Genomic DNA, 9,459 nt, shown 5'->3' on the forward strand with positions numbered 1-9,459 from the left:
CATAACCCTTCCCAGGGAGCTGGTTAAGCCTCACAGATGCACAGGGCGCTCTCTGGAGGTTGCTGATTCAGGAGGTCTGGGAGTCTGGTTAAAAGTAACTTGCCCAGCAGCGATCACTAGTAAGTGGAGCTGGGTCCCGGCATTCTGGCCCCAGAGGCTGTGCTCTTAGCTGCTGCCTCACAGACACTTTCCACTGATACATATAAGAAAATCCACATGATTCCCAGCATGATTTTTGCTGAGCCCTTCCAAGGAGGCTGAAAGGAACAGAGGACACATTACTGCATGGAACACACAGGAAATATTTTATTAGTTTCCAGATGCAGCAAAGGATAGAGTAAAAGCATTTCAGTAGAGCTCCACAGCTCTCCTCAGGGAGCCCACTCTAGCATCTGTGGCCCCCCAGTCCTGGCACCGCCTGTAGTCCCCTGGCCTCAGCAGGTACTGCCGTCCTCGGTAGTTGGGCAGCTCGTAGAGGACCCAGGAGCCCTCCAGCACATTGAAGGAGTGGATCTCACTGAGGTGGAAGCGGTCTTGAAGGGAGGGGCAGTCCTCAGTGATCTCCACCATCTGGCCCCTACAATCCTCTCGCTCATGGATCCTGATCCTGTGGGAACTGGCCTGGGGGTTCAGCAAACAGCAGAAGAGGGAACGTCAGAAAAACCTGACTTCCTGGGGGATGACTTAAAAAAATTTTTTTCTCGGCCGGGCGCGGTGGCTCCCGCGGCGGGCGGATCATGTCAGGAGAGGGAGACCATCGTGGCTAACACAGTGAAACCCCGTCTCTACTAAAAATACAAAAACAAAATTAGCCAGGCGTGGCGGTGGGCGCCTGTAGTCCCAGCTACTCGGGAGGCTGAGGCGGGAGAATGGCGTGAACCCGGGAGGCGGAGCTTGCAGTGAGCCAAGATCGCGCCACCGCACTCCGGCCTGGGCGACAGAGTGAGACTCGTCTCAAAAAAAAAAAAAAAAAAAAAAAAAAAAAATTCCTGTATCAAAAGTGACCAAGCTAAAAGAAAGACACTGCCAACACCAGGGCTGCTGTGTATAGTTGGGTAGGTTGTGCACTGTGAAACTCAAGAGGGCACCATTCCCCGTTCATTTGGTATGAATGGTGCTCCCTAGAGTTTTCTGGTATAATCTACATGAATAGACACGCTGGTCCTGCTCAGGACCACTTTTAAATATTTTATGTATTTGTTTTGGTCTCTTCTTCATAAATTTGTGGTGGTTTGGGGCTCTTGTTGCATGACACAAAAAATAATAAGATTTTTTTTTTTTTTTTTTTTTGAGACGGAGTCTCGCTCTTTCGCCCAGGCTGGAGTGCAGTGGTGCCATCTCGGCTCACTGCAAGCTCCGCCTCCTGGGTTCATGCCATTCTCCTGACTCAGCCTCCCGAGTAGCTGGGACTACAGGCGCCCGCCGCCAAGCCCAGCTAATTTTTTGTATTTTTAGTAGAGATGGGGTTTCACCGTATTAGCCAGGATGGTCTCAATCTCCTGACCTCGTGATCCGCCCACCTTGGCCTCCCAAAGTGCTGGGATTACAGGCGTTATGGAATGAGACCATCACTTCTCCTGTTGTCCTTCCCAGCTTTTCCCCATCTCTCCTTTTCCCTAGTTTATAAGACAGGAGAAGGGGGAGAAAGCAAAAAGTTGGAAAGAAACAAAAGTAAGATAAATAGCCAGACAACCTTGGCACCACCACCTGGCCCTAGGAGTTAAACAAAGTAATAATAATAACATCAACCCCTGGCCTAAACTACTTGTGTTATCTGTAAATTCCAGACACTGTATGAAAAAAGCATTGTAAAACTTTTTGTTCCGTTAGCTGATGCATGTAGCCCCCAGTTACGTTTCCAACTCTTGCTTGATTTATCACGACCCTTTCACGTGGACCCCTTAAAGTTGTAAGCCTTTAAAAAGGCCAAGTATTTCTTTATTGGGGAGCTCGGTTCTTAAGATGCGAGTCTGCCGACGCTTCCGGCCGAATAAAAAACCTCTTCCTTCTTTAATCTGGTGTCTGAGGAGTTTTGTCTGAGACTTGTCCTGCTACAGCATGAGCCACAGCGCCCGGCAAATAATAAGATTTTGAAACAAAAAGGCAAATGTATACCTGGCAAAAGATATTATTTTGAATCTCAATAGCATTAGGAGAAGCTAGAGGGAGAGAAGGTTGAATTGCTTTTACCCAAATGAGGCTCAGATTGGTGAAGGAAGAAAGTCCAGCCCAAGCAATCCTTCATCCATGCCTTTCTGCTTTAAGCTCTGCTACTCAAACATGCTGAAAAGCAAGAGCCGTCACAAAGGGAACAACGTTTCAGTTCTTACCTCCAACATGTGCTCTTACAAATCAGTTTTAGGTAATACCCAAAAATGGAAGTTCAAGATCATGAAGGAGCAGCTGGGCATGGTGGTTCATGCCTGTAATGCCATCACTTTGGAAGGCCAAGGTGGGAGGACTGCTTGAGCCCAGGAGTTCAAGACCAGCATGGACAACACAATGAGACCCTATCTCTACCAAAAAAAAAAAAAAAAAAAGAGGTGGGAAAATCACTTGAGCTCGGGAGTTTGAGGTTGCAGTGAACTGTGATCACACCACTCAAGCCAGTCTGGGTGACAGAGAGAAACCTTGTCTAAAAAGAAGATCTCTTTCTTTTTTTTTTTTCCAAGACAAAGTCACACTGTGTCACCCAGGCTGGAGTGCAGTGGCACAATCTTGGCTCACTGCAACCTCCACCTCCCAGGTTTAAGCAATTCTCCTGCCTCAGCCTCCCAAGTAGCTGGGACTACAGGCACCCACCACCACACCCGGCTAATTTTTTATTTTTAGTAGAGACGAGGTTTCACCATGTTGGCCAGGCTGGTCTTGAACTCCTGACCTCAGGTGATCTGCCTTCCTCAGCCTTCCAAAGTGCTGGGATTACAGGTGTGAGCCACTGCGCCTGACCATGTCTCTTGTTTTGAGCACTTGTTCTTCCTTCATTTATTTGTTCCTTCCCATTGCCTCAATGCTTTTCTTCCTCCACGTTAAAATATTCTTTAGGGGCAGAGCACAATGGCTCATGCCTGTAATCCCAGCACTTTGGGAGGCCGAGGCGGGTGGATCACCTGAGGTCAGGAGTTCAAGACCAGCTTGGCCATTATGGTGAACCCTCGTCTCTACTAAAAATAAAAAAATTAGCCAGGTGTGGTGGTGTGTGCCTGTAATCCCAGCTACTCTGGAGGCCGAGACAGGAAAATTGCCTGAACTCGGGAGGTGGAGGTTGCAGTGTGCCGAGACAAGATCATGCCACTGTACTCCAACCTGGGTGACAGAGCGAGACTCCATCTCCAAAAAAAAGGAAAAAAAATCTTTTTTGTTTGGAGCTCAGATTCTGGATCCCCTTCTGAGTCTTCCAATGACATTTCTTCTGTCTCTGTTAAGAGCTGATCAGTAATGTCATTTCGCTCTCAAATCTGGCTTTGAGACTTTCTCTCTCTCTCTCTCTCTCGCTCTCTCTCTCTCTATATATATTTTTTTTCTTTAGGGAAGATTCTCATAAGCAATTCTTTTTGAGGTTTAAGTGACTGCTAGTAAAGTGGATCTTACAGTCTGTAATTAGAAGAGTTGGAACTTGAAATTAGAAATCTAAGTTTTTGGGCTCCTAATGCCAGACTGGGTCCCTATCAAGCTATTAAACCCTGTGAGGGGATTTCAGACTTCACAAAAATGGTTCATTTTCCCAGGACTCTGTCACAGTCAACTTTAGGGAATCCCTAACTGAAATTCCAGTCTGCTGGGGCTTCATTTGGGTAACAGGGGGCCCTGCAGGAGCTATTGGAATCTCATTGTTGGTTACTGGTTTGCCCAATCAGAAGTCAGGACTTGATAGGCCCCTGATGTTCATAATAATAGTTAATACTTGGGGGTGGGTATTGGCCTGTGACAGGTGCCCTCCTTTTACCCTCTTTGGAACCCTAGAAAGGAACTACTCTTATCAGCCCTGTTTACAGATGAAGTAAGAAATAGCCACCTAGCCTATGGGCACCTAAGAGCAAGGAATTAATCTGTTGCTCTTCCATCACCTGTGGCATAGATGCTCTGAGCGAATGCCACGCACAACTTATTCCCAGTAGAGGTGAGTTTGACTTTAGCAAAATAAAATACGATGTCCAGTTAAAAGCACTGCATCACATACTTCTTCAGTGGGAGGAAACCTCACCGATGTTAATACAGGAAAAGAGAATATAGTCAGAGCTAGGAAAAAGAAGGCTGTCATCCCATCCCATCGCCTGTCGTGTGAATCATCCATGTGGATCACTGATGCGACTCGAGGGCACGGAAGGGACCCGGCGGGACTGCACTCACGTGGGGGATGAGGCGGCAGGAGCGGACCGAGTCGCTGAGGCCCATCCACTGCTGGTGGTCGGCATAGTCGCCGCGGCGCAGGAAGTACTGGAGGCCCGAGTAGTTGGGCAGCTCATAGAGCATCCAGCAGCCGCTGTCCACGCGCACCGAGTTGCAGCGGCTCAAGTAGGGCTGCAGGTTGGGGTGGTCGCTGCTGCATTCGTAGTGGCGGCCCTGGAAGCCCCGGTCCTCGTAGAGGGTGATCTGCAAGGCAAGGCGAGGCAAGGCGAGGGCTCACAGGCCTGCCCCTGTCCCAGTCTCCGGCCCCCGCCATGCAGGAAGCTCCCGGGGCCCGGGGCGCGGGCTGGGCTCACCTTCCCCATGGCTGGCTGGACGCGCGGCGGGGCTGAGCGGGTGGGGCGGCGGCGCGGCGGGGCTATATAGCGGGAGGGCTGCTGCGTTGGCAAGAACCGCACAAAAGGGGCCCACGGAGGGGAGCAAGGGCATTTTTTTATCTCTCTCTGTTCTATATAATGACTGTGGGGGTGGGGGTGGGAGGTTTATTGTATGTTTTCTTTTAGACTCTCTAAAGCTTTCGAATTGATGATCTGGTTAAAACTGTCAGTGCCTTTTGGGCCTCTACATAAAGCCTATTTGGGAAATTGGAATTGAGCAAGTGCTGAAGAGTTAATAATTGTAATTAAATGTTTTATTTACCTTTTAAAAGTTCAGTTTGAGCAACAACGCTGAATAGTGACCAAGTCTAAGGTCGAAATGGACTACAGCACGAAGCGTTTAGATTCCAGAGTTTTCTTAGTGTGAAATGTGAAACGTGAGGATGATCTTGTCTTCTCCTCGGGGTGTTTACAGTAGGATGTGATTCTCCTTTAAGAGAACCTCTCTATGATCTTACCTGCTGATCAGCAGGGTATCAGATAACTAATGCAGCAGGTTGGATGCCAGGGGTTGGGCCTGAGGAAGCCCTGTTTAGGCACCTGGCCTCAGCTCTGATGGCTGGAGCCTGGGTGGAAGCAGGAAAGTCCTGAGCTTCAGCACCGTGCCTGCCTCAGCACAGGCAATGAAACCCTCAACTTGGGATTCGTGAAGCGACCCTTTGGCAGTTATTACACTGGTAACTTTCTCTTTAACTAACATATTTGCTAACCAAAGGCTAAGCTTAGTTGGTTCTAGCTGCTGACAAATGCAAGTTAACATGCAAATATAACAAGTTGAAAATCCTACAATCTTGCAAAGATTCTGCCTTCTTCACCCTGGGGCAAAGCCCTCGTGGCTCTCTAGTTAAGGCTCTGACTCCGGGGACTAGGGTCTTCCTTCCTTTTGCCGAGATCCGGCGCCTCCTGGTGTTCCACTCTCTTTAGAGCAGGGTTTCTCAACCGCAGCCAGCACTCTTTTGACATTTGGGGCCAAAAATTATCTGCTGGTGGGGGGAGGCTGTCCTGTGCATTGCAGGACGTTGAGCAGCATCCTGGCCTCTACCAGCTGGGTACCGGTAGCATTACTGTCCCGTCGTCACAAGCAGAACTGTCTGCAGACATTACCAAAGGTTCCCGGGGAAGCAAATCCACCCCCATCCCCCCACTGAGAACCACTGATTTAGAATAACTTTCGTGTACCCAGTCTCACTCCTTAGTTTCGATTCTTGCTACCTAAGTCTAATACTAAAAAATAGCTTTCTCTGGACAAATTTTATGCGACCTACATAAGTTTAATAAGCCTCATTTACATCTTTCTCTTTTAAAAATTATAACTTTTGTGGAAAATTTAGAAACCATAAAGCAGTAGAAAGAAAAGATTTTAAGCCATAGTTTTGTATAAAAAGCAACACTGTTGATGTATATTTAAAAACTCCTAATTCTCACACCTGTGATCTAATATTTCCATCTCTAGGAATTTGTCCAAAGGAAAGAATTAAAGATGCATACAAAGATTATGAACAGTGATATTTTATCAGAATGGTGTTTATAATATAGAAAATTAGACACAAGGCCGGGCGCGGTGGCTCACGCCTGTAATCCCAGCACTTTGGGAGGCCGAGGCGGGCGGATCACAAGGTCAGGAGATCGAGACCACGGTGAAACCCCGTCTCTACTAAAAATACAAAAAATTAGCCGGGCGCGGTTGTGGGCGCCTGTAGTCCCAGCTACTCGGGAGGCTGAGGCAGGAGAATGGCGTGAACCCGGGAGGCGGAGCTTGCAGTGAGGCGAGATCGCGCCACTGCACTCCAGCCTGGGCGACAGAGCCAGACTCCGTCTCAAAAAAAAAAAAAAAAAAGAAAAGAAAATTAGACACAAATAAAATGTCCAGAATAGGGCATTGATTAAATAAATCATGGAACACTTGTTTGATGAGATGCTCTGCAGCTACCAAAAATCATGTTGTCAAAGAATTTATTTAAGGGTATGGAAAATGCTTACCATATGTCAAGTTAAAAAAGAAACCAAGTATATTATACTCTGAAAATTACAAAATATTGAAAGAAATTAAAGAAGCCATAAATAAGTGGAAACACATCCTATGTTAATGGATTGGAAGACAATATTGTTAATATGTCAGTACTACTCAAAGCAATCTACAGATTTAGTGCAATCCCTATCACATCTCAGTGATTTCCTTATGCAGAAAGAGAAAAATCTATCCTAAAATTCATTTGGAATCTCAAGGGACCCCAAATCAACAAATTAGTCTTGCAAAAAGCAAAGTTGGAAGTTCCTTATTCCTTATTCCTAATAAGGAATGCTGACACATGGCACATATGGATGAACCTTGAAAACATGCGAAGGGAAATAAATCAGACACAGAAAAACAAATATTGTATGATTCCATTTATTTGAGGTACCTAGAATAGTCAGATTCATAAAGACAGGAAGTGGAATGGTGGTTACCAGGGATCGGAGGAGGTAGGATTGGGGAGTTATTGTTTAATGAATACAGAGTTTCCATCAAAACTAAAAGTCTTTTAGCACCTGTACCACCCCTAGAATTTCTGGTAAACCAGCACCAGCCTGAAGATCATGTTCTCATCAAAGGGTGAAAAAAAAGGAAACTCGAATCAGCCTAGGAAGGACCCTACCTTGTGCTGCAAACCACTGAGACTGCTGTTCATACAGCGAAAAAAGGATGGATTCATCACAACTGAGTCAAGAAAGCGCCATCCCCTTCAGAGTTGTGGGCCATAGTCCCAGGGGAAAACCCTACCAAACTGAAGCTAAGAAAAATTTAACTCTTTCTTCTATTCTATTACTCTTTCTTCTTTCCTCGCTGTATTACTGACCATCTAGTTATTAACATAACTGTCAATTTTGCCTCAAACTATTGCATTTAATGCTTGCCTTGTTATACCCTGTGGGGACTTGCCAAGTCAAAGACAGCTCTCTACTTCAGAAAAGTACCTCTGTCCTTCCTGACTATGCTCAGACTGGCCTTTAGTAAATTAGGGCCATTTAATCCGGGAAATTTTGATAAAGATTCCAGTGTCGACCAGGAGTCTTGCCCCACAATGTAGAGCTTTTATGTCGTAGTTGGTCCAACGTTCTGTGGACCACTAAAGAGCAAGGATGGACTACCCCAACCGGTTTTTGTAATTTCCTAAAATCGTACATTCATTTTAATAGAGGATCATAGATGTTAAAGACTTAAAACAAACTTTGGCAATTAAGACAGGATACCAAGATGAAAATACCTAGTTGGAATGGATCAAATATTCCATCTGCATGTTAAACAAAAGCAATTGTTGTGCTTGTGCACATGGCAGGCCAGAGGCACATTATCCCCTTTCCACTAAGGTAGTCCCCCAGTCAACCAGGCGTGGGCTGCATGGTAGCTCTTTTCCAGGATTCTACAGCCTGGAGTAATAAGCTTGCCAAACTGTCTCTGCTATATTCCAAAGTCCGGCACCACGAGGGTCAGCCCCTAAGGGCCATCCAGCTTCTGTCTCCCAACACTAAGTTCACTTCGTGTCTCTCACGACAAGGAGGAAACTTAGCGTTCCTTGGAGACCTGAAGGGATGCAGTGAGCTTAAGAATTTTCAAGAGCTTATCAATCAGTCAGCCCTTGTTCATCCCCGAGCAGATGTGTGGTGGTATTGTGGTAGGCCTTTACTGGACACTCTGCCAAATAACTGGAGTGGCATTTGTACTTTAGTCCAGTTGGCTCTCCCTGTCACCCTGACATTTCATCTACCAGAGGGGGGAAAAAATAAGACATTGTAAAGTGAGAGAAGCCTCTTATGGGTCTTTCGACTCTTCACATCTATTTAGACACAATTGAAGTCCCACAGGAATACCAGATCAATTTAAAGCTTAAAATCAAATAGCTGCAGGATTTGAGTCAATATTTTGGTGGGTGACAGTTAATAAAAATGTAGATTGGATAAACCATATCTATTACAACCAACAGCAACGAACTTTTCATGAGTTAAAAGAAAAAACTCATGTTGGCCCCAGCCCTGGGGCTACCTGACCTGAAAAAACCCTTTACACTCTATGTGACAGAAAGAGGAATATGGCAGTTGGAGTTTTAACCCAGACTGTGGGGCCCTGGCCAAGGCCAGTGGCCTATCTCTCAAAACAACTAGATGGGCTTTCCAAAGGCTGGGCCCCATGTCTAAGGACCTTGGCAGCAATGGCCCTGTTAGCACAAGAAGCAGATAAACTAACTCTTTGGCAAAACCTGAATATAAAGGCCCCTCCAGGCTGTGGTAACTTTGATGAATACCAAAGGACATCATTGGCTAACAAATGATAGATTAACTAAGTACCAAAGCTTCCCATGTGAAAATTCCCGTATAACCATTGAAGTTTGTAACACCCTAAACCCTGCCACCTTGCTCCTGGTATCAGAAAGCCCAGTTGGACATAACTGTGTAGAGGTGTTGGACTCAGTTTATTCTAGTGGGCCCAACCTCAGAGACCATCCTTAAACATCAGTAGACTGTGAGTGGTACGTGGATGGGAGCAGCTTCGCCAACCCCTGCAAAGTGACTCTGAAGAAGACGACGAGCCCTGCTCCAGTCACGCCCGGAAGCTGACTGGTCCACACATGGCCTCAGCATGGGAAAACTCATCGCGCGACTCATTTTCCTTAAAATTTGGACTTACGCAGTAAGGACT

At 46.3% G+C, this 9,459-nt stretch overlaps 1 protein-coding gene across 1 annotated transcript; it reads right to left on the reverse strand.

The window, feature by feature from the left end:
* Positions 1-297: 297 nt before the first annotated feature.
* LOC105468000 (gamma-crystallin D) lies at positions 298-4,754 on the reverse strand. The gene is made up of 3 exons (XM_011717874.2): positions 4,704-4,754; positions 4,351-4,593; positions 298-621 (listed from the first exon to the last, which is right to left on the reverse strand). The coding sequence occupies exons 1-3, from the start codon at positions 4,710-4,712 to the stop codon at positions 349-351; spliced, it is 525 nt and encodes a 174-aa protein (XP_011716176.2). The 5' UTR covers positions 4,713-4,754; the 3' UTR covers positions 298-348.
* Positions 4,755-9,459: the final 4,705 nt, after the last annotated feature.

The sequence above is a fragment of the Macaca nemestrina genome, chromosome 11, assembly GCF_043159975.1.
Source record: "Macaca nemestrina isolate mMacNem1 chromosome 11, mMacNem.hap1, whole genome shotgun sequence".
NCBI classification, from domain to species: domain Eukaryota; kingdom Metazoa; phylum Chordata; class Mammalia; order Primates; family Cercopithecidae; genus Macaca; species Macaca nemestrina.

What these genes read in the sequence shown, in the direction of transcription:
- LOC105468000 (XM_011717874.2), bottom strand. An exon ending in CCTGCCGCCTCATCCCCCAC is followed by an intron (nt 622 to 4,350) that starts GTGAGTGCAGTC and finishes CTGAACCCCCAG; the next exon opens with GCCAGTTCCCACAGGATCAG.